The sequence below is a fragment of the Beta vulgaris genome, chromosome 1 (genome assembly GCF_026745355.1).
Source record: "Beta vulgaris subsp. vulgaris cultivar EL10 chromosome 1, EL10.2, whole genome shotgun sequence".
NCBI lineage: Eukaryota > Viridiplantae > Streptophyta > Magnoliopsida > Caryophyllales > Amaranthaceae > Beta > Beta vulgaris.
Genome location: NC_079202.1, coordinates 44,969,948 through 44,993,614, shown reverse-complemented (window position 1 = coordinate 44,993,614; position 23,667 = coordinate 44,969,948). Strand labels below are relative to the sequence as shown.

At 34.2% G+C, this 23,667-nt stretch overlaps 1 protein-coding gene and 1 non-coding gene across 5 annotated transcripts; both read left to right on the top strand.

Moving 5' to 3' along the window:
• Positions 1-895: 895 nt before the first annotated feature.
• LOC104892916 (uncharacterized) lies at positions 896-22,207 on the top strand. 4 transcript variants are annotated; one of them, XM_048642747.2, is made up of 10 exons: positions 896-1,378; positions 3,288-3,402; positions 3,540-3,664; positions 4,449-4,605; positions 11,524-11,791; positions 11,886-11,988; positions 19,972-20,083; positions 20,848-21,026; positions 21,110-21,230; positions 21,543-22,207. In XM_048642747.2, exons 4-10 carry the CDS (start codon positions 4,459-4,461, stop codon positions 21,870-21,872), a joined length of 1,260 nt encoding a protein of 419 aa, XP_048498704.2. In that variant the 5' UTR covers positions 896-1,378; positions 3,288-3,402; positions 3,540-3,664; positions 4,449-4,458; the 3' UTR covers positions 21,873-22,207. The 4 variants fall into 4 exon arrangements, with proteins under 4 accessions (XP_048498704.2, XP_048498706.2, XP_048498714.2 ...); XM_048642749.2 differs by having other exon boundaries at positions 3,243-3,402; XM_048642757.2 differs by lacking the exon at positions 3,288-3,402.
• On the top strand, positions 17,004-17,110 carry LOC125494533 (small nucleolar RNA R71). Its single transcript, XR_007270780.1, has one exon. It is a non-coding gene; the product is annotated as a small nucleolar RNA R71 (small nucleolar RNA).
• Positions 22,208-23,667: the final 1,460 nt, after the last annotated feature.

Genomic DNA, 23,667 nt, shown 5'->3' with positions numbered 1-23,667 from the left:
GTAGCCTATGATTTATTTTATGTTTTGATTTGTTTCAATGTTTCAATTTATATTATTAGTACTATATATCATTACTTTTCAAGTTGTGCTTGTTAATAAGTTGAATTATATGAATTCTAAACAGCTGAAGCCATTGATCTAAGTGAAGGTTTTGTTCTTTTTCGTTTTTTCTGGATTTTGACCTAATTTTTGTTTTCCAATTTGGGTTTTGTTATTTGCTTGAATTTTTTTGGTTCAATTGGAAAGTAATAACCTAATTGTGTTGATTAGGGATCTTGATTTGCATATGATCTTGATTGAAAAGTAATACCGGAAATATACTCATCGTCATAAATCCATTTCAAAGACTGCCTCATCTATATGATTCTCACATGATGCAACAATACAAAGGGGCACCATCGAGATAGCCAAGCCTTCATGTTTTTGCAGTTGCTGATGTTGCTTGAATGTAATATTCGCCACATAATATTCCATTTTATTTATGTAAGTGCCTAACATGAATTAATTTTTTGATAGGGCTATGATAAACGAGGGGAAAAGCAACTCCATTCTTGTAAGTCGCGAAAGTGGAACTGGTACAACTTAGGCTACCAAGCTGCTGATGCAATACATTGCTTTAATGGGAGGTCATTCTTCAACTGAAGCACGCACAATTGAGCAACAAGTTCTTGAAGTATGATTATACATATTTATGCTTGTATTTCTTTTGTTTTTCTTATAATGTCATAAGAAGTTCATTTGTGGTAACCGATTGAAAAACAGTCGAACTCAATTCTTAAGTCATTTGAAAATGCTAAAACAGTTAGGAATAATAACTCCAGGTGAAGAGTTACATTCCTCCTTTATGATAAAAGTATGCGGTCATTAGTTCTCTCTTAGTTGAATCTGTATGATATATCTCGCTACAACATAAAATCTAGGGACATTTGACTGCTAAAATATCAATGTTGATCTATCATGTTGTTTAGGCACGGACTACACTGATATTTTTCTTCCCTTTCTAATATTGTGAAAGGTTGTCAATGAGTATTGCTTTATAGGTAACTTACTTTTCTTCTTTTTTCCATAATGCTCCTCACGAATTGTGAATGCTTTCCTGACTTCATCGTAGTTTCATCTTGTCTCTTTCATCTGAAGGGTAGTATTTTAAAACATGGTATCTAACTTTGCGCTCTGATACGGAAAAGTGCTTTCGGGTCTTAGCTTATTAGTAAGGCTGAAATAAGTAGTTGTCCTGGAGGTACATTATATCAAATTATTACTCAATGACTGATGTGAAATGTTGTTCATGTTCCAGATTATCAGAAATAGAAAGGGTGTTATATTTGGTGGGCTCCTTGATTGTCCTCTTAAACCTTGTCCAAAGAGGAAATATCAAGTGAGTTGATTCATCGTTGTTGACTTTCTTTTTTTACCATGCTTATGCTGGACTGTGCTTATGCTGAACTTAATGATATAGTATGTGACAAGGAACAAATTATTCTTTTTTTTTTACAACTAAATTTGGTGCACCAAGGTTGTTTAGAGCAATATGTAAAGATCTATCCTTTGACTATGCGTAAGCTGTGCAATTAACTGAGCTGCTTGGTAGAATGTGTTTTCAAATGACAGAAACAACCTGGTATTAATCCCACGGGGGAAGGGGTGTGTGTGTGTGTGTGTTTAATATAGTCTACCTTACCCTTCTCGTGTTCATACAAGTAGTAGAATATTTTTTGCGTGTTGCTAAGAAAAAGATAAATGTAGTTTATGTACTATTTAATATGTTACTCTTGGATTTTACTTTGTTTATGCCAAACAATTACAGTTTCGTTAACTGCCCCTAATGCCTTTCACTTTAGAATCATATCTGAGTAATCAGGATTGTAGCCAAATTTATCGATTAAGCCTCCTTAAGGGTGTTTCCTGTGTTTGGAATTACAAGAGAGCTATTTGTTATTCTTGTCTTACTACTGGACCATTGTTCTGTTCTACATGTTTGAGATAATTATTTTTGTTGTCTCCTGTCCCGTCCAATTGTGATGCTGAACACGCACGCATAGTTTGTGTTTGTCCAATTGAATTGTCATGAGTTGGTAGAGTGTCCTGGAAACTTATGGACCGACAGATTGTTATAGACCTAGATTGGTTTTTATGTGGTTCATGCTCATTCACAAGCTCTGCCTTTTCAACTTTATCTATCCTTATCCATCCTTGTCTCGAGAATGCTCATGAAGAGATGACCAAAGAGAATTGGATTAACTAAGAAACGAATAGTTGTAGAGATACAAGTGCAATACATCCATTGAGAGAAAATGGTAGTAAAAGAAGATGGATAAGTTTCTCTTTATGATTATGGGTTTCACACTGTCATTTTATAGTAACATTCATTTGTAAATTTGTAGTTAGTGTCTCATGATGTAAGGCTTGTGGAAATCCCATTACTTTATGATTCTATTTAGAGGACTCGTTATTACTAATAACTTCATTTCTCTGTTCTGATGGCATGTTTTATTTTAAAAGTAAAGTTAAATGCTAAAAGGTCTGATTTATAGCCAATAAGAAGGTCAATTTTTATGAGGAAAAAGAATTATTTTTTTACACTCTTCCTCTCATGATTGGTTTCTGTCCCTGTCACATATAATTTTTTTATAGGATGTCTCTTAATAATCGCAGGGAAATCAATGGTTAACTAAAATATAGCTTCTAGATATTGGTAATTAGTGATGTTAGGATAACCTTGTTATATGCTATTATTCATAATTACTTTTGAATTGTGATTGTTTTGGTTGTGGTTGTTATGAATTTTGTTCCTAAATCTAGGTTCATTATTGTAGCCTATGATTTATTTTATGTTTTGATTTGTTTCAATGTTTCAATATATATTATTAGTACTATATATCATTACTTTTCAGGTTCTGCTTGTTAATAAGTTGAATTATATGAATTCTAAACAGCTAAAATGCTGTCATAATGTATATGAGTGCACAATGAGATTATTTATGTGCACAATAAGATAAAATCTTCTGTTTTAAGGTCACAATCTCCTAATAACTGGCTAAAAGAAGCATGCCTCTCCTTAGTTTATAATGTTCTTACTTAAGAGTTTAAATTTCTTCTGCCATATAAATTAACAACAACTTATAACAACAGTACAAAATATACACATATAAATTAACAAGCTATGATAGATGGTCTGGATTATGAACATCAAGTGGGTGCAACTTTAAAGCATAAACATATTATTTTATTTACTTTCACAGTTATGTACTTTCCATGGTCCTAAAAATAACTCCCACTACCCCTAGAAATCCGGATGGTCCTTCAGAAGAAGAAATCCAGAAAAATCTTTGAAGGACAGTCACATGGAAATATCTAAGAGGTTGATTGACTAGCATACTAACTATGGTATGGCTGTAGCAGGTAAAGAGCATGCTTATCCTTTTTTTCAGCTTTACAAGTACTCAACAAACTGTTCATGTACTTTTTTTGGTTGATTGTGACCCACTAAATCTACCTGTTTTAATACCACAACTTAGCCTGTATAAACATATCTACAGCTTAGAGAAGCTTTTATCACTCTTGAAGTTGAACTTCTCCATCCTTAAACAACATTAGAGGCTGCTCAAAGGCTTTGTTTTCTCCACCAAACTCATCCTATCTGACAGTTACACGAGCTCAGAAGGTATATTCACTTACATTCTTCTTCCTTGCCTCCCTTTTTGTAGCTATGCTCAAATTTTGTATGTTTGTTTGCTGCACCCATCCTTCGCATCATAGCATAGAATCTATTCAATGCCCTCATGATCTTGCTTTGAGTACAATAGAAAATAATATGCCATGCATCTAATGCACAGGTTGCCTAAAATATATTTCTAACTGACAACTTAGATAATCTTTGATACCTCCTTCATGTGCTTTGCTTTCAAAACTTCTTATTGTAGTGATACATGCTATAGTTAATTACTAGATGTTATTGTCAACTGTTAAAAGTTCACTCTCTCTTTTCATGTATAATAAAAACTAAAACAAAGTTATCAAGAACCTTGAACAACTACTGTAAGATTAACAAAATTTAAATGGTTTTAAGGTAATTAAACACTTTTGCAGCATCAACATTATTTTTCAGCATTTTAAATATTGGTTACTATATCAATATAGACACTGATGTTACTCTTATAGATATATCTACCAGATGTTTGGGTGATAAATCATAGTTACGCTTCATAATCTCACTAATACAAAACTCAGAGTTTATTACTATATGAGCCATGAGGTAATTATTCTAAATGGTACAATGATTAAATAGTAGATTAATTAGCTAATAAATGTATTATGCCTTTCACTAGACCTATTTCATACCTAGCATTCAATTAACATTCTCTTGAAAGATAGCCTTAGCCTGCAAATAATACTCAAATCCCCCCCCCCTAATACTATATTCACTCATTACATGTTCATTTTATTAGGAATTACAAGATGAAGCCTGAACGTGTTTATTTAGATGAATTAAACAGTAGCAGCAAGGCTTACAAAGTCAAAGTCAAGGTAATTGAAAAAGGTCGAGCTAAGGTCTCTCCTAAAAAAGGCATACTCTACCAAAATCTTATTCTAGAAGATGACAAGGTATTGACCCTCTCACTTCTTTGTTATCTTTCTTATCCAATAACGCATAACCATTCATTTTGATTACTCATTGATATCATCCACCATGAGTTTAATTTATAGTAATTCCCACTTAGCAAATGTCACAATATCATTATTTGTAGCATGCCTCATTCAAAAGGAACACTTAAACTTACCTATACATATAAATCTGCTAATACATGAACACCTTTAGAGGGTCATCTTCTGTGGCCAATACATCAGGTATTACTGTTATGGGCCATTTTTGCATTTTAGTCTTTTTTGATATTGAGATACTCCATCACAATGTTGCCAGGCATACACCGAAAGTATGCACATTGGAATGGAGTCCATAGAGGAGGGAAATTTGGAATTCATATCTCAAGAAAGGATAAGGAAATTGTAGACAATAGAGTTTCCAGGTGGTCATAATGGATTTGAAATGATGTTTATGCTTTAGGAGTTCATACAAAAGACTTGTAATTGTTTAATATGCTAATCAAAGATCGAGGTTTCTTCTTTTCTATTTTTGCTATTGAAGGAAAATGGTGGAACCTAAGTAAAAAAAACCAACTATATGCAGTGACAATTCTTAGAAGAATGTAGGTGGTATCTTATGCCATATCATATTATCCAAACCAACGTCTCTGACTTGCACCTCTAAGCTACTAACTACTTCTACATTTGTCTATCAAACTGTGAAGCAAAATAGGTAATAAGGTATGACTTGTAGTTTCACTTTCTTTCTTGCTGTGATATTAGTTGTTCTTCCTTAACAAAAAAAAAAACTACATTATCTATCGGGGAAGAATGCTCTTTTAATTTGATTGTATGTATATATTTGGATAACCTTGCTTGATATGACACAGTCTTGATTTCAGTTAGTGACTTAAGCTGATATATATTTTTGACGAGTCCTTGTATAGAATTTGATATAGGTTAGAAAGCAATTATGTAGAAAGATATTGTCTAAGATGCTTCATTTATATTTGCTTATGATTCTCGTAAATGTTTGCAATTGGTTGAGCATGTAATGACAATCATATTAATCAATGATTAAATAGCTGAAACTTCTTTATTTGGTTTTTGTATGTCTGACAAGGGTTAGTTGAAAATTTCATAGGCAATTTCCTTAGTATCCAAAAAATATCTATAGTAGGTCCAAGAACAATGTAAGTAGCTTTTAAAGATGTTTCATAAGGATCTAAAGGGACGACAATGGCTTGCTCACTTGCTCCTTCCGTATCGAAGGTCGGCTATGCTTTGAATCCTGAAGAGCTCACCGGTTATGCTTTTAGCCCTTTGCATTAATTTCACTTTTACGTGGAAAGGAAGGAAGAGATTATAACACTTTTAAGCAACCATTTAAGAGTATACTTGAGAAAATAACACTTTGTAGATTTTTAGAGCACTTCATAAAATTTTCTCTAACATAGTAAGAGGGAAGGAGAGGGAGAGATGAGCTCTTTCAAGAAAACAAATATATAGTGTAGTTCAGGAAGTGATAAAATTTATCATGAGAGCACTTTTAGAATAGGATTTGTTTGATGAAAAACAAACACAAAGTAGGAAGACTTTATTAGATCAACTCAGCTATAGTAAATGAGTGAGACGGACAAAACAGAGGGGAGCAAATAGGAAAAACTTTCTAAAATTTGCAAAATTAGAAAAATTGGGTGTTCTTTTATAATGAGGGAAACTCTAATTAGCAAAGACCAAATTCACTAAGAAATGGAGATTGCACTGCAAGGACTCCATGTATATATGAGTATTAAATATTACTTCTCAAGTTTTGAAGTGAAAAGACCTAGCTGTTACTTAGGGTTTCTATGGTGCTTCCTTTATGTCAAAATATATCCGATAGTTCTCAACACTACCTCTTATTGGCACAATTAGATACCTTACCCGCCATCATTAAACATATTGGAGGGCAATCTTTTTTGTTATGTTCGAGCTTTTACAAGGTTGTATTATCTACTTGATGCTGTTTGGTTTATGATTTGTTTCTTCCTTGTTATCTAAAAATTAGCTTTATTGTCATCACTGCAACTTTAGGAAGGAGACAATTCAAATTGATTAGGCCCACATAGCTCACTATGAAGCCGGAGAGACATTTCCACCCTTTATATTGGACTAGGTTTTAGGCCCGTGCATAATGCACGGGAACTATTTAGTTGTTATATATCAGCTACAATGAAAACGTGTAAACGATTCTTACGTTAACTTGATAAAAAATTATGTTTAAGAGATATACACTTTTATATTAATTATAAAGTTGTTTAACATATACATGATACTCATATGTTTTGGAAGACTTCTTTTTAGTGCAAAACGAAATTTATTAAGAAGTTACTCCCTCCGTTCTATTTCTATAATATTGCAAAATGAGATTTTTACATTATCCATTCACCATCATAACCTTTCACTGTATATTATGATTTTTATGTAAGGAAAAATATTATCAGTGGGGTCTTGTTAGATTATATTCGTCTCGATATATACTTTCAGAATATCATTTTTGTATAATTTTACTAAAAAGTAATTAAAAATATTAATAGTTTAAATAGTGCATTGGCAAACGTGAACAGTACTCAATTGTTGCAGTAGAAAAAGAACGGAGGTTGTATAACATAGTCATAAGCAAAGCCAACAACACCTTAAGAGAAACTTTGGAATTCCATATTTTCTTCACACTTTCGATACAATTGAACCGCTAATAACTTATGTATGGGAATTCTTTGAAAAATTAATAAAGTGATGACATGATTTAATACTTCCTCTGTTTCTAAATAAGTGCAACACTTCTTGTTTTCACGTTTGCCAATGCATTATTTTAACCGTTAATATCTTCAATTACCAATAAGTAAAAATTATAAAAAGTTGATATTAAAAAAATTTACATTCAGACGAATCTAACAAGATCCCACATGACTATGTTTTTCCTAAAATGTAAATCACCAAAGCTAATTAAAGTTTAAACTGTGAATAGTAAACACTATGCAAATGTTGCACTTATTTTGAAACGGAGGAAGTATAATATACCAATTTTGGTGTAGCCCCACAAAACCATCATCTAAGGGTTGAGATGACAAAGGTAAATTAATGATCTCAACTGCTTCGAAAAGGGAGAAAAGTTGCACGAACTTGGTCTTATCCCAGTAAGCACTTAGGGGTCAATTGTCTTAGAAACCCTCTCCACATTACAGTCTTCATTTTTTACTCGAAATGGCCTTAAAGTGTTAGACTTCCCATGTTCTTTCTCATAAATTAGTACTATTAGTCAATTTTTACTCGTGACTAATAAATGGCTACATAAAATTAGCCATGACTAAGAACTGGTCTCCGGGGATACAAACCTACCATGTGATAGGGATTGTCATTGACTTTTAACACACGGCCGAAAAAACTGTTTTTTTTTAAACATCATAAGAAATTTTTTTCCAACTGACGGAATAAATACTATATCGGGTATAAATACCTTATTGCCCGTTGCTACCTGAAATTACCACAATTTCGATAATATATTGTATCATGCCTTATTCCCCGTTTCATCTGACGTAATGAGTATCATACGGGGTTTCCCACTTTACTTTTTTGCCTAAATACCTTATTCCCTGTTGCTACTTGAAATAATCCTTACTCATTAGTTTCTTCTAAAATAATTTTAGAATATATTAAGCCACCACAATTTTAATATTAAGAATAGTTTAGAAAATGATAATTTTGTATAGTAAACAAATATAAATACACAGTACTTGTATAATGTATGTGTGTTTTATAAGTTCCCCATATGATTTACATTTCAATATTATCTTTTACATCAAAGAAAAAAGAAGTTGTCAATAAAACAAAGGGCATAGGCAAATTAACAACTTTTCTAATTCGATAACTTCTGATCTTTCAACAACACTTTTACTCTCTTATAGACCAACTAAAATTGAATACTTATAAATCCCTCTTTTGATATATAATTAACTCATTTTGTTGATTCACCTTCTCAATTAGTGTCTCGAAACTCATTAAAGAAAGCTATATTTTATAATTTGAGCACATGGGCCATGTTTCACTCTCTCTGCTAATCCTTTATTTTAGAAAATTTATATAGAATGGGCCGAATTCAAAGTGTGAATTTTCTTTAAAAATGAAATTAATATCAAGGTAAGTTCATAAGTGGATGTATTCATAATTTTTGTTTCATTTGAATGTAAGAGCGTGGGAAAATTTTGAGTGATCCTAAGGTTAAACCCTCTTAGACACAATAAAGTAATAATATTAATATATATACAATAATTTGGAGAGAGAACAATCATAAAATTAATGTCTGAATGTACTATTGGCCGAGGAAATTTCAATAATTAGAGGGTTGGCAACCCGTTGGATCACCTAATCATCTAAATTTTTTCGAACTTATATCGTCATAGTTTTGTCAAAATAAGCTGAAGTGAACCGACCCTTATATGTTGGTTTTCACTTTTTTTTACCTCATTTAATTTCTTGTTTTATATATTGTCTCTTGTCTTACTTCTCTCACTTTAAGGTATTGTTCTCCCCACCTTATTTTCAGTTCAGTTCAATTCCTAAATTATTATTAGTTATGATTTAATTCAATTCAGTTCAATTCAGTTCAGTTGTTTTATGCTAAAGAGAACAGACCTTAACTCTTTTTTTAAAAAAAAAAAAATTAGTATGTATTGGTCGTGGATATGATTTGTTATGATAATTCATATTATCCCACCTAGACCACTTCGGGATTAAAGATTAAGTTGTTATTGTTTTTGTTATATGTAACCTCTGATCATAGTCATGGTGTGACATATTTTTTTTTTTTTTGAACAAAAACATGGTTGAATATTAGCTCATGAATTATTATAATAATATCGTGTAATTAAAAATATATTTTAAAATCGACTTATGATCCGTGTGTTCAGTGACTGATGTAACTAATGTCATGATAAAATGCACGGGAAGTTTTTTTTTTTATTAGAAAACTAATAATATATCGATTGAATTTTTTATTTATACAAATTCTTTAGTACCACAAATATACAATAAGTTATTATTACATGGAGGTAACTTTTTGTCATAAATACATCAGTTTTCTTAATCCAGAAGTGATCCATTTAAGATTAAAAGTTACCGCTTTTACCAATAAATTTTATTATTCATCTAGATATAATAGTTGGAAACCATTATTTTTAACTTGTCGAAAAATTACATTTTGAACATATTGCTTTAGACCCTTGTAGATTATATGCATAATTTTTCATATATTTTTTTCAATATGTTTGAAGTTCAATACTATTTTAGGTATACTTAATTACATCTAATAGTTGTTTTTTTACTTCATGGTATCTTGTGTAAAGTCATATATATTATGTAGATTACGATCTATATTATATTACTAAAAGTTACACAAGAAACACATGTCACTTCGTACTATAAATTTCCCAACAAAATAAATTTTTAGTATTTACTATTTTTCCGCCTGTCCATCTACATTATGGCCAGAAGTTATACGTTTAAGATATGATTTGGACTTGTGCATAATGCATGGGAATTGTTTTTTTAAGTAGTTATTTTTTACAATTTATAACCATAATAATCAGATTTCATGCATTTAAGGTTGAAATAATATAAAATATAAAATTATACATGATATATAAAAATCATTTTTTACAACATTTTAAACAATCTTTTTAATCGTGATATATACATCTATAAATAGGTACGTAAATGAAACAAAAAACATTAAAATGCGGGGGAATATTTTATAAATTTCAGATTTTAGGATGTTTCTCCTAAAATCATGGTTGAATATTAGCTCATGATTTAATTTTTTATAATCATATCGTGTAATTAAAAATATATTTCTAAAACTGGCTTATGACCCGTGTGTTTAGTGACTGATGTAACTAATGTCATGATAAAATGCACGAAGAAGTTTTCTTTTAATTAGAAAACTAAAAAACATTGATTGACAATTTCATTTATACAAATTCTTTAGTACCACAAATATACAATAAGTTATTATATAGTAGGGATTTTTGAAAATAAAGTGAAGAAACAATCTTTGATAGCCGAAAATCAAGGAATATAATACTCCATATGCTGCTTGGTCAAGTTTTCTGCTATCAAACAGGTTTTGTAAATGATTTTTATTTCCTTAAAGGTTACACTTATGTAGCAAGTAATTGATTTAATTTTAAAATCCTAACATAACTGGTTCATCTAATTGATTTGTTGCCTAAAATGCTAGAATGATGAATAAAAGGAATTCAATTACGCCTAAAATTATGAGCTGAAAATAGATCACAAGGCTAATGACACGTGGCAGATTGATGAAAAGCAAAGGAGAAATCGAGGAGCAATGTGAGGCTTTGAATAATGGTGGCTTGACACGTAGGCAGAATTTTTCTTCCTTTAATATTATATATGATGACGGCCATTTGTAATATATTCATGCTTTTGAGAGTGCATCTAGCTCAATGGATACAGGTGCAGCTTCTGCTAAGAATATTATAATGTGTTTAATCTGTCAAGACTTTTGGCTGAAGCATCTTCAAGGCCACCTGATGTAAAGAGCACCACTTGCAGCAGAATTAGGGATGAACTACTTTGAGATTAGTAGTGTGATGCATATATTTTGGAGGAATAAAACGCAATGTACTTGTGTAACATTGTATTAATATGTATACATCGTGTCAAAAGCATCCTTGACAATAGCTATTAAAGTTGGCTAAATCGAAAAAAAAGTCACTTATTAATATAATATTGAAAGTTCATGTCCCTGAAAATAGCTTATACTGCATCAAATTGTATTGAGTTAATCCAAATAATCTGTGATTAAAATAATTACACAACTGATTCACAAAAAAACCTTTTACATGCGAAACTAAACAATTGCACTTTTGTTCACAGGGAAATCGAATGAGAGGAGCACTTTTTGGCGATCAGGTGGAAGGCTACAAAGAAGCTTTTGTGTACAAGGGGGAGTACGAAATAGCTAACGCTCCAATAAAGCCCGTAGAAGAGCAATTCAAATCCTCCTCCTCTGAACTTGATTACCAAATGAGCTTTGGAAGACAGACAGTAATTCAACCAATAAATACTGAAGCTAATCCTGTTCTGCCAGAGTATCAGACCATATCTTCAATTCCAAAAACCTGTGATCCTTCTGAAAAATTTGGTAAGTCTTGCATACAGTTGTTGTTGATAGTGTCTAGAATACATCTATGCTTTTCGTGACACACCCAGTTTGACCTTTACACGTTATTGTTTAGATATCCTTGGTGTGGTGCTTTATGTTGAAGAAGAAGCAAGGACTATTTCAACGGCCCAAGGACGTGATAATCTTGTCCGCGAGATTGTTATAACTGACCACAGGTAAAATAACTGATGTGTTTTAAAATATGCCGCAAGTGCACGGTGTTTGTTTAGCAGAAACTGGCAAATACGGGTCGATCCACAGGGAGAGGAGTTCTACAGATTTGTGTCAATTATCTAACTATTTGCAGAGAGTAAATGATTGATTAATTAATAACTAAACTAAAATAAACTAGAACGCAGAAAAATGGGATTTATCAAATAATTAAAAGCCTAGGGCAATCGATCGGTCCACCATGCTTATACCAGTTTAATCAATATAATATAGTTCAACAACACTTGGATTGAGGTTCGAATAAATGAAATATTTCGCTAATCCTTGGTCAGGCATTAACAACTCCTAGATTAACATATGCCAGTACGGTCGCTCATATAATCAAATCTACCTATTGTAACTACCTCTAATGAATATGATCTTTCGATTCTAATTCTTATTAGCTAAACATAACTCATGATATTGCGCAATTACATGAATTAAACAAGTATAACAAATCAATAGGAATTATTCTAATTCAATCCAATTATTGAAGAACATCAAATCACAATAAAAAGGTATAAACATGGCTTCCCTCTCTAAACCCTAGAAATAGACTACTCACTCATGATGATATGAAAACGATAAACATAATCAAAGTAAAAGAATTCATGAAATTAAACTAAGTAGAGAAGAATACCAAATGATTGAAGAACGATGGAAAAGGAAATCGACGATCTATATAATCTTCCAATGTAAAAGTTCAACAAAAGTAGAGAGAATAAACTAAGTGTTTGGCCCTAAAAAACGTAGAAAATAAGATAGTCTAAACGAAAATATTAAAAACCTATTTATACTCTTTACAAAACCGGCTAAAAAACCCGAAAAAACGTGTCCGGAGAAACCGCCCGGTCGACCGGGCGAAAACCGCCCGGTCGGGCGACGGTGATTCACAACTTACGACAAAAAAGCAAATCCGCCCGGTCGGGCGCGCAAGCGATTTTGGATCTTTTCTCGCCCGGTTGACCGGGCTAACATTCCTTGCATTTGGTGAAAAATTGATTTCGCCCGGTCGGGCAAAACCGCCCGGTCGACCGGGCGGAGAAACAGTGATTTTGCGTCAACTTGTGAAGGCTGTATCTCTCGAACCAGATGTCGGATTGGGGCGTGTGACCTATCATTGGAAAGCCCTTGAAGTCTAGTTTCCAACCCAACTGGAATTTCTTGATTATCAATTGTATATCAAAAGTTATGGCCAAAATAGTGAACAGGTGTCAGTTTTGACACTTCTTTCACCAACTCTTTGCTTCATTCTAACTCGAAATTGTCCCGAAATGATGCATTGTGATCCTTGTGCAAGATATCTTCATCTTCAATGATTAATAGGCTTGATCTTAGGTAATCATAATCAATTTGCATCAAAGTAACCTGAAAATGATCAAAACAGCAAACGGGGAGTAGTAGAGCACAACTTACGTAATTCATTCCATTATGCACCTAAATGCTCTAAAGAGAGTTCCAAATGCAATCAAATGCATCTAAAAACTATATATATTGTGACATATCAAACTCCCCCAAGTTAAACCTTTGCTTGTCCTCAAGCAAACAAGACATGAACATGAATATGATTGCTTCACGCCTTTATATATGAAACAAGAGATCAAAATCTTTTATAAGGCTCATAAATTATTCAAGCAGGCACAAATTCAAGTTCAACTGTTTAGATTACTCTATTTGCCAATCGCCCAAATAAGCAATCAAAGCAGCTGCCTTAGATGACATACAAATCTCGAGAAGGCTCTCACTAGGGTGTCACTCCTCTCGACATTTTTGTGGCAGGCAAAAAATAGCCCGATCACTCACCATCCCAACCATAATAACCCTTCCCACTCACACTCTCATGTGTTTAGAAAGGTAATAATGCCACTCATCTAACCATGTCGACTCAAGTAGCGAACGTACTCTTTAACCTTGACAAACTGACCACATCAATCTGATAGACAATGTAAGCGCAAGCTCAAGAGGACTTTTTCAGGGTTGTAATGGGGCTTAGGTATGGGTATGGATTATGTATGGGAAATGTGGTGGAAAAACCAAGAATAGGGGAGCACAAGTTACTAGAAGTATCAACCTGAATATAGCAATAACAGTGTCCCAATTCTATAAATCACAAAATTTTCAATAAACTCATCCTTGAAGCAGTGTGATGAATTTTTTTTTTCTTGCAAGCACTTGTAAAAGAAAGAATTTTTGACTTTTTGTTCGTTTCTTCTTTTTCAATCTTTCTTTTTCTTTCTCTTTGCATTTTTTTCCAATCCCATAATCACATGTATTTCATTTTGCTCATTCTTTTCTTTTTCTCAGCTTTTGTACCTTAATACAATCATCTCCATCCAAAGTAACTCATAAAAACTATCTCAGATACTAACTCAAACATATGCTCCCCCAAGCTAGGCTTGGGATTAATATCAAAATAAGGGCCATGGGCATGTAATGAGGTTTAGTAACCTGAAATAGTCATTAGGCTCAGCGGGGCTAAGGAGGTAAAAGTATATCACAAAATTACTTTAAGGCTCAAAAAGCAGACAAAAGAACGCCTCTATCACAACAATTGCCACAAGTCATCAGATATCAATGCGTACGATGTCAAAGTCAAGATCAGTCAGCTAATGAGGAACTAACACACAAGAAAACAGAATGGATATAGAAATGAATCCATTGGCAAGAATGAATCCTCACAGTCTAACCAATTCAAGTATGCAGTCAAGATAAGCGCTTTATTATCAAAACTCATTGAGGGTCAAGGCATTTAGAGTTCACATTCCAGCATCACAATCTCAAGTGCCCAACTATCCAGATAAAGAGCCCAAATATACTTTCAAAGAACATCATGGGCACAGGGAAGCAATCACACCAATCTAGTCAAATCGTATTTTTGTATTTTTTCAGCAATATTTGTTTTTTTTTTTGTCTGAAAGCAAATAAATCTGGCCTAAGAAAGCAAAAGAACTACACTAAAAGGTAGTAAAAGAGAGAAAATACATACAAAAATCCTCCCCCAAGCTGAACGTGGCAATGTCCTCAGTGCCGCAAGATGAACTATAGGACTATGCTTAGAGGAAAAATTAACGTTAGTACGCTCCCGCTCTCTCACTCTCTAAAAGGGAAAAAATGAAAAAAATAATAAGAAAAAAAAGATAAGAGAAAAACTACGGGTTGCCTCCCGCTTAGCGCTGGTTTATAAAGGTCCCGCACGACCATATTACCTCCTCAATCTCAAATCGGAGGGGCTTGGCAATGAGTGCCCCCCTCATCAAACATTTTCCTCCTGCAGCAATTTTGCTCAAGCATAGGAGACTTAACAGCATTGGTTAGTTTAAAAGTGACATTATCATCACCAACATCAAAGTTAAAGACCCAGACTTGACATCTATAACAGCACCAGCTGTACACAAAAACGGCCTACCAAGAATAATAGGAATTTGGGCATCCTCCTCCATATCAAGCACCACAAAATCAACAGGAATATAAAACTTTCCCACCCTAACAGGGACGTCTTCTAAAACACCTAGAGGGTATTTTATAGAACGATCGGCCATTTGCAAAGTAATTTGAGTGCACTTAAGTGCTCCCATATTCAGTTTCTTATAAACAGATAAAGGCATGACAGACACAGAAGCACCTAAATCACACAATGCCTTATCTATAAATAACGCACCTACATGGCAAGGGATGGAAAAACTACCAGGATCCTTCAACTTAGTGGGGTTCTATTTTGTAAAACAGCACTACACTCTTCAGTTAGAGCGACTCGATCTACCCCACCAAAGTCTTTCTTTTTAGTAATCATGTCTTTCAAAAACTTAGCATAAACAGGCACTTGAGAAATAAGTTCAGTAAAAGGAATTGTTACCTCAAGGTTCTTGACCATAGTCAAGAACTTACCAAGTTGTTGATCGACCTTCGACTTCTGCATCCTATGGGGAAAAGGTAGCCTTGGTGTAATAGGCGTTTCAGAAACCTTTTCCCTCCGCTTTCCTGTCTGATCTTCCTTAGCTAGTTCGACCTCAGACATCGAATCTCTTCTCCGCTTCTTCCTCTACCACTTCTTTCTCCTTGCTAGGAGCATCATCATCAATGGGCATGGGAGGAGCATCATAAACAGTGCCGCTACGAAGTGTAACGGCATTGACAGTCTCCTTTGGGATGGGTTGTCCCGGCAGATGACCTGGTTGCCTCTGTGCATTATTTTCCGCCACCTGAGCAAGTTGAGTCTCCAAATGCTTGGTGGTGTTCTTCAGCTCCTTGATGCTCTCCTCATGATTTTTTTGCATAGAAACCATCATTTTCATTAGATCAGACATAGTAGGCTCTTGAGAGCTGGTATTATGAGGAGTTTGCTGCTGATAGCCTTGGGTGAAGGCCTATTGAAACCAGGAGGGGGTTTTGAGGAGCCCCTTGATAATATGGTTGTCTAGCAGCATGTTGTGGTGGGTTTTGATGTGGTGGTTGGTAGGAAGATTGTGGTGGAGGTTGAGGATTTTGAACATTGTTGTTCTTGTAGGAAAAATTAGGATGTTCTCTCCAACCTGGTTGTGTGTGTTAGAGTATGGGTTGTGAGGTCTTTGCTGAAAAACATTTGCATGCGCCATTGATTCGGATCAGGTTGATTGTAGCAACAATCATGACCAAAGTGGCCTTGAACACCACACACTTCACAAAAGGAAGAAGTAATAGGAGCCATGGAAGACATTGCATTAATACTCATAGGAGGAATATAGACTGCAAAGATTTCAGTGAGTCCATCTTCATGCTCAACTGGGCTACTTGTGAAGACAACAAGGCATATGCATCAACATCCAACTTTTTCTTTGTAATAGTCCTGGAAGAACTATGATCATTCTCTGCTAAGTTGGCCAGAAAATTATACCCTTCATCCACCTCCTTATCTAAGAAGACTCCCCCTGCAGATGAATCAACTGTACTCTTGATATGGGGTTGTAGACCATTGTAGAATGCTTGGGTGATGAACCACTTATCCAGATTGTGGTGTGGGCATTCTCTCTGCAGATCCTTGAATCTATTCCATGCTTCCTTCAGTGTTTCATCGGGTTCTTGTTGGAAGGTGGCAAGCTTGTGTCTTATTTCTGCAGTTTTGGTGGGAGGGTAGTACTCTTTCAGGAATGCTTCAGATATAGCACTCCACTCAGTTTCATTAACATCATTCAGCCACTTCTGTGCCTTGTCCTTTAGTGAAAATTCAAAGACCATGACCTTCAACTGATCAGGAGTGACCCCTTGGTGCTTAACGGTACGACAAAGCTGTTGAAACCGTTGTAAATGATTTGCAGGGTCTTCAGATGGATGCCACCAAATGATTCTGCTGGATCATGTTGATGAGGCCAGGCTTGATTTCGAAGTTGACTGCTTGTATATCAGGCATAGTAGGGCCTGTGGGAACATTGCCAGGAGAAGGTACCCCATAAGATTTCAGCGACTTAGGAGGCATAATTGGTTCAGTTGGTTCTTCCGTGGCTTTTTTCTGATTAGCAGACTGCTTTTTCTTCTTTTGTGTCTTCTTGAGCTGCCGGATGGTTTTCTCAAGATCAGGATCAGTCTGAACTGGAGAACCTGTTCTTTTAGACCTGGGCATAAAAGAAACAAAGAAAATGTGCAGTAAGATGGCCTCAATTGGAACTTGAAGTTCCAATGAGACAGCAGAAATAGTCAAATAATTAATCAGAAAGCTATAGAAACTAGCCGTCTCCCCGGCAACGGCGCCAAAAACTTGATGTGTTTTAAAATATACCGCAAGTGCACGGTGTCTGTTTAGCAGAAACTGGCAAATACGGGTCGATCCACAGGGAGAGGAGTTCTACAGATTTGTGTCAATTATCTAACTATTTGCAGAGAGTAAATGATTGATTAATTAATAACTAAAATAATAAACTAGAACGCAGAAAAAGGGATTTATCAAATAATTAAAAGCCTAGGGCAATCGATCGGTCCACCATGCTTATACCAGTTTAATCAATATAATATAGTTCAACAACACTTGGATTGAGGTTCGAATAAATGAAATATTTCGCTAATCCTTGGTCAGCATTAACAACTCCTAGATTAACATATGCCAGTACGGTCGCTCAACATAATCAAATCTACCTATTGTAACTAAGCCTCTAATGAATATGATCTTTCGATTCTAATTCTTATTAGCTAAACATAACTCATGATATTGCGCAATTACATGAATTAAACAAGTATAACAAATCAATAGGAATTATTCTAATTCAATCCAATTATTGAAGAACATCAAATCACAATAAAAAGGTATAAACATGGCTTCCCTCTCTAAACCCTAGAAATAGACTACTCACTCATGATGATATTGAAAACGATAAACATAATCAAAAAAGAATTCATGAAATTAACTAAGTAGAGAGAATACCAATGATTGAAGAACGATGGAAAAGGAAATCGACGATCTATATAATCTTCCAATGTAAAAGTTCAACAAAAGTAGAGAAAAATAAGTGTTTGCCCTAAAAAACGTAGAAAATAAGATAGTCTAAACGAAAATATTAAAAACCTATTTATACTCTTTACAAAACCGGCTAAAAAACCCAAAAACGCGTCCGAGAAACCGCCCGGTCGACCGGGCGAAACCGCCCGGTCGGGCGACGGTGATTCACAACTTACGACAAAAAAGCAAATCCGCCCGGTCGACCGGGCGAGCCCGCCCGGTCGGCGCGCAAGCGATTTTGGATCTTTTCTCGCCCGGTTGACCGGGCTAACATTCCTTGCATTTGGTGAAAAATTGATTTCGCCCGGTCGGGCAAAACCGCCCGGTCGACCGGGCGGAGAAACAGTGATTTTGCGTCAACTTGTGAAGGCTGTATCTCTCGAACCAGATGTCGGATTGGGGCGTGTGACCTATCATTGGAAAGCCCTTGAAGTCTAGTTTCCAACCCAACTGGAATTTCTTGATTATCAATTGTATATCAAACGTTATGGCCAAAATAGTGAACAGGTGTCAGTTTTGACACTTCTTTCACCAACTCTTTGCTTCATTCTAACTCGAAATTGTCCCGAAATGATGCATTGTGATCCTTGTGCAAGATATCTTCATCTTCAATGATTAATAGGCTTGATCTTAGGTAATCATAATCAATTTGCATCAAAGTAACCTGAAAATGATCAAAACACGCAAACGGGGAGTAGTAGAGCACAACTCATGTAGTTCATTCCATTATGCACCTAAATGCTCTAAAGAGAGTTCCAAATGCAATCAAATACATCTAAAAACTATATATAGTTGTGACATATCAATAACCAAGATATTTATCCTTCCTTAATTGTCCATAGCCTCATTATGCTAATCCTTACCTGGTGGCCAAACCACTTTTGCAGCACGAACAACCCCTTATCATTTCTGCTTGGAATGATCTTGCCGGGCCAGATTGTGATCGGCTCTCAACTTGGGCTGCAAAATTCAATATAATTGGATTCACAGCCTTAAAAGTCACATCTCATAAGGTTGTGCTTACATATTAATAAAATAGCAATCACTTATTAACAGCCTTAAAGCTAAGTTTGACAAATCATGGATTCAAAAGAAGTTCATCAATCATTTATTAACTAATATACCATCTGCTATAGGATTCTCACTTGCATCAAGCATGTCTACTACAATAATTCATGAGCCAAATGGAGACAGAGCAGCTGCCCTTGCAGAATGGTAATCGATATCCGTGTTTCGTCAAGCCATCCTTTTATCAAAATGTCCAAAAAATACTCCCTCTGTTCAGATTTAATGTTGTTCCAGTTTAAGGTGTTTTTGTTAACTGAATTTGTGATGTTGTTGCGTTTAATTGTGTTGTTCTAAAGATCTATTCGTTTCTCATAACTAATTACATGCAGAAAACACAGACTTTGGTATATCAATATAGATACATTGCTAAGAAAAAGCATGAATGAATGTAGTACTCTAACTTGTGTGTGCTTTTTAGGGCATTGCGCCACAGGGACACCCTGGCTGATAGGCAAGCAAGAGTCTTAGATGTAAGGAACACATCAAAAGAAAGGCAAGTCATGACAATCTGTGCACTAAAGGAAAAAAAGGTCAGATATTACTTACCACATTAGTAATTTAAACAATCATTTGCCATTATTACTATTTGATAGCATGATAACATAATATAATAGCCTTAAAATATGAATCTTTATGCCTCAACAATGTAAATTTAAATTTGTGAACTATCTTGTGTTAAATTTGCAATTGGATGCAGTTATAAAAAAGAAGTATATATTAGCTGTTGTTCAGATTTGACATTCACTAACCATATTCTGCAAAATGTGGACGTATAAAATTTCACATTCACTTGAGTGTGTTTTTGGGTTATTGATCGAGTAACCATATTCTGCAAAATGTGAACATCTGGAGAACTTGGGAGTCTAACTATACATACTTCTATTAGACTTATTGAAATCTAGCTGGTTTGCAAGATATTGCTTCAATGTGGCTTTTCTCTAACATTAACCATGATATTATCTCATGGAATACTATGATTATCTCTAAATATGCCTGGTTTTCAAGATATTGCTTCAATGTGGCTTCTCTCTAATGAATGGTATGTCATCCGCAATTAAATGTATAGTTCTTAGTTCATCAAATAAAGCATGAATACATATTAATTAGAACATTACAGATTGAAGTTGTAGTCCGAAAAATCTTGACATTACAGATATTGCTTCAGTGTAGCTTCTCTCTAACAAAAAAATGACCAGCCTGTTGTAGTTCAAAAACAATGCATAATAGGAATACTTAATTAATTTCAATACCCATTCTTAAGTCTTAACGTGGTTATGTGTGTCATTTAAACAAGGTTGTTAACACACTTCAAGACGAACGACAATTCTTGAGAGTGGTTGTCCCCGAACCTAGCTTTGAAAAATTGCACGCATACCTTGGTTGCTCTAACTGCAACAAGCGAACCGATGTGCCAGCAGGGGAGACACACACATGCCTTAATTGTGGACAGAAAAATGTCATCTCCATCCCTAGGTAAGTTCTACTTTAAACATAAACTACCAATTACTCCTACTACATGTTTCTTCACCATTTTAAAATGTAAATGGTGTATGTAGAGTTACTTTCAACTGCGACGTCTCTGATGGAAACGCCACCCTCCCAGTCACAATATTCAGCAAGGATTTGGAAAAACTTTTCAAATTACCGGTTGAAGACATCTTTCGGATGAGGCATTCTGTATGTAATTTCCACTTATTTTGTTAGTTATGTTCATACAAGTTCCAATATGATATGTCTGCTTTCCCTTGGTTATACACAGCCTGTTAATTATGCCTCAATTACCTTACCCATATAGCATCCAAAACTACCAAGCCTATAAGCTTATCTTGCATATATACCCACAAACATGGCAAAAAAACAACCAACTAAATAGGTACATGCTTCCAAATATACACATGTTCATTCCTAGAATTAAACACACCTTTAATATCAAATAAGTATATACTTTCTTATATGCATAACCTAACATAACTATTATCAAATTGACAGGATGATCTTGAAACTTTCTCAGCTATCCAAAAACTCCTGCAAGTCTCTTTCCTAATTGAAGTGGGTCCAAAAACAACCCTCTCATTGAACAATGTGTTGCAGTGGATTCTCAAAAGAGTTGTGGCTGAAGATGAAGTTGATGAGGTCAACCTAAAACCAAAGGCTATCACACAGCTCATGGATTACCACACTGTTAAGCCTGATGAACCAAATCCAAAACAGAAGCTTCCTGGCAAATCCGCAGATCAGAACACAGAGGGACCTAAGAATCCTACACATGAAGCTGCTCATGTATTTGTTGATGAAGATGTTCTTGGGTCCACCAACTAACCACTATATCGGCCACCTAGACCTCCTTTTGCTTGCTAACATAGACTTATGCTACATGTTTATAACTTGCCCTGGGACCTAATCATGCTTCTTACTAATTACTCGCTTTTGCATATAGGCATAAATGATTTCTTGTAATATACATGCCAAAAACCTAAGGAATCTTGCAATAGGCCCAGTGACCTCCACATCTTTTGTATAATGCAAGCTAATGACAATATGTTTGCTCAAATCATGTTCTAATAAGAACAAGAGCCTTTTGTATAGTACCATAGCATGGAGTCAAACATGTGTTTTAAGAACTCTGTGAAGTAATGTGAGACATTTACTACCTATTCTATCTTGTTCTATCTTCTATCTTACAGTGATCATTACTCTATGTGGATAAATGAACAAAGATAAATTACCTATACCAACACTACCTAATAGATTTTAAAAGTATTAAGACCACTAATTTCAAATGGTTGGAGTAATTAATTATAGTATATACTTTTATCATTCAGCGTTATAGTTGTTAATTTACATCTATAATATAGTGACATTAATTTTCTTCTTGAATATCAATTTAGGATGGCCTAAAAAGGATATACTATTACATATTTTCGTATTTTATGTAAGAAGTAATATAACTTTTGTACTTCGTTTCAAAAAAAAATTTAAAAACTTTTGCACTGACAATTACATACACAATTCATATCAATTTATCATGCTCTAAGATACATAATGTATATCCTCCCAATTAGTGCTCGATCATCTTAAGTGAAAGTACTATTGATGGCTTTGACAAGTCTAGATGTTGTAAACAAAGCCGACCTCTCAACAACAAAAGGTCCAACGAAGAAGTGTGTACTACCTTTTTTAAAATTCTTGTACATTTGGTTTTACTTTTTCCAATCCTCTAATTATGTACTGTAAGGGTCACAAATGAATCAAATGGTGCGTATACCTCTCTTTATTTATGCAAATTTAGCCAATGTAAAAAAAAAAAGCAAGAAGATACATGTACACATATTTGCTATTTATCCTATGTCGTTTATGATACACTTGGGATCATACTAATGGTGCTTCCATGCTAACACATGCACAACAGTTTAATCACTACCTCAAACAGTCGTGTTTAATTTACATACCCATATATATACTTTGCGTACGGACAGTAGCAACATTTTTACATATGTATCACCCCATCGACACACCATCTAAGAACCTATTCTCCCCAACTTGTATTCAGTTCAGTTCAGTTTAGCTCCAATAAGTTCAGTTCAGTTCAGCTCCAACAAATATACACAAGTGTTTATTAAACGCACCACTCACGATATATCAAATTTATTTAACAATTATGCTCTAACATACTGCCTAACTCGGCACACTGTTTGCAAATAGAATTAATCTACTATTCAGCTTTTTTGCAAATACAATTGATTCTATTCACAAAAGAAACTATTTATACAAATTAATAACTACAAAAGACCTAAAATACACAAGAGATTTATTCTATTTGCAAATAGAATTAATTTACTATACTATTACTTGCAAACGCTTATTAAGAATAACTGAATTTTATAAATTATAACTACACATTCATACTCACAACTCAACATTCATATTTACAAATAACAATAATAATAATAATAATAATAATAAAAAATAATAATAATAATAATATAAATAATTATAATAATAATAATAAAATAATAATAAATATCTAGACAAGTTAGTACATAATGTCATACAAGTTGTAACAGTCATACGCCTTATACAGACACCTTTCCTTAAAACCCAATGTAAAACCGAA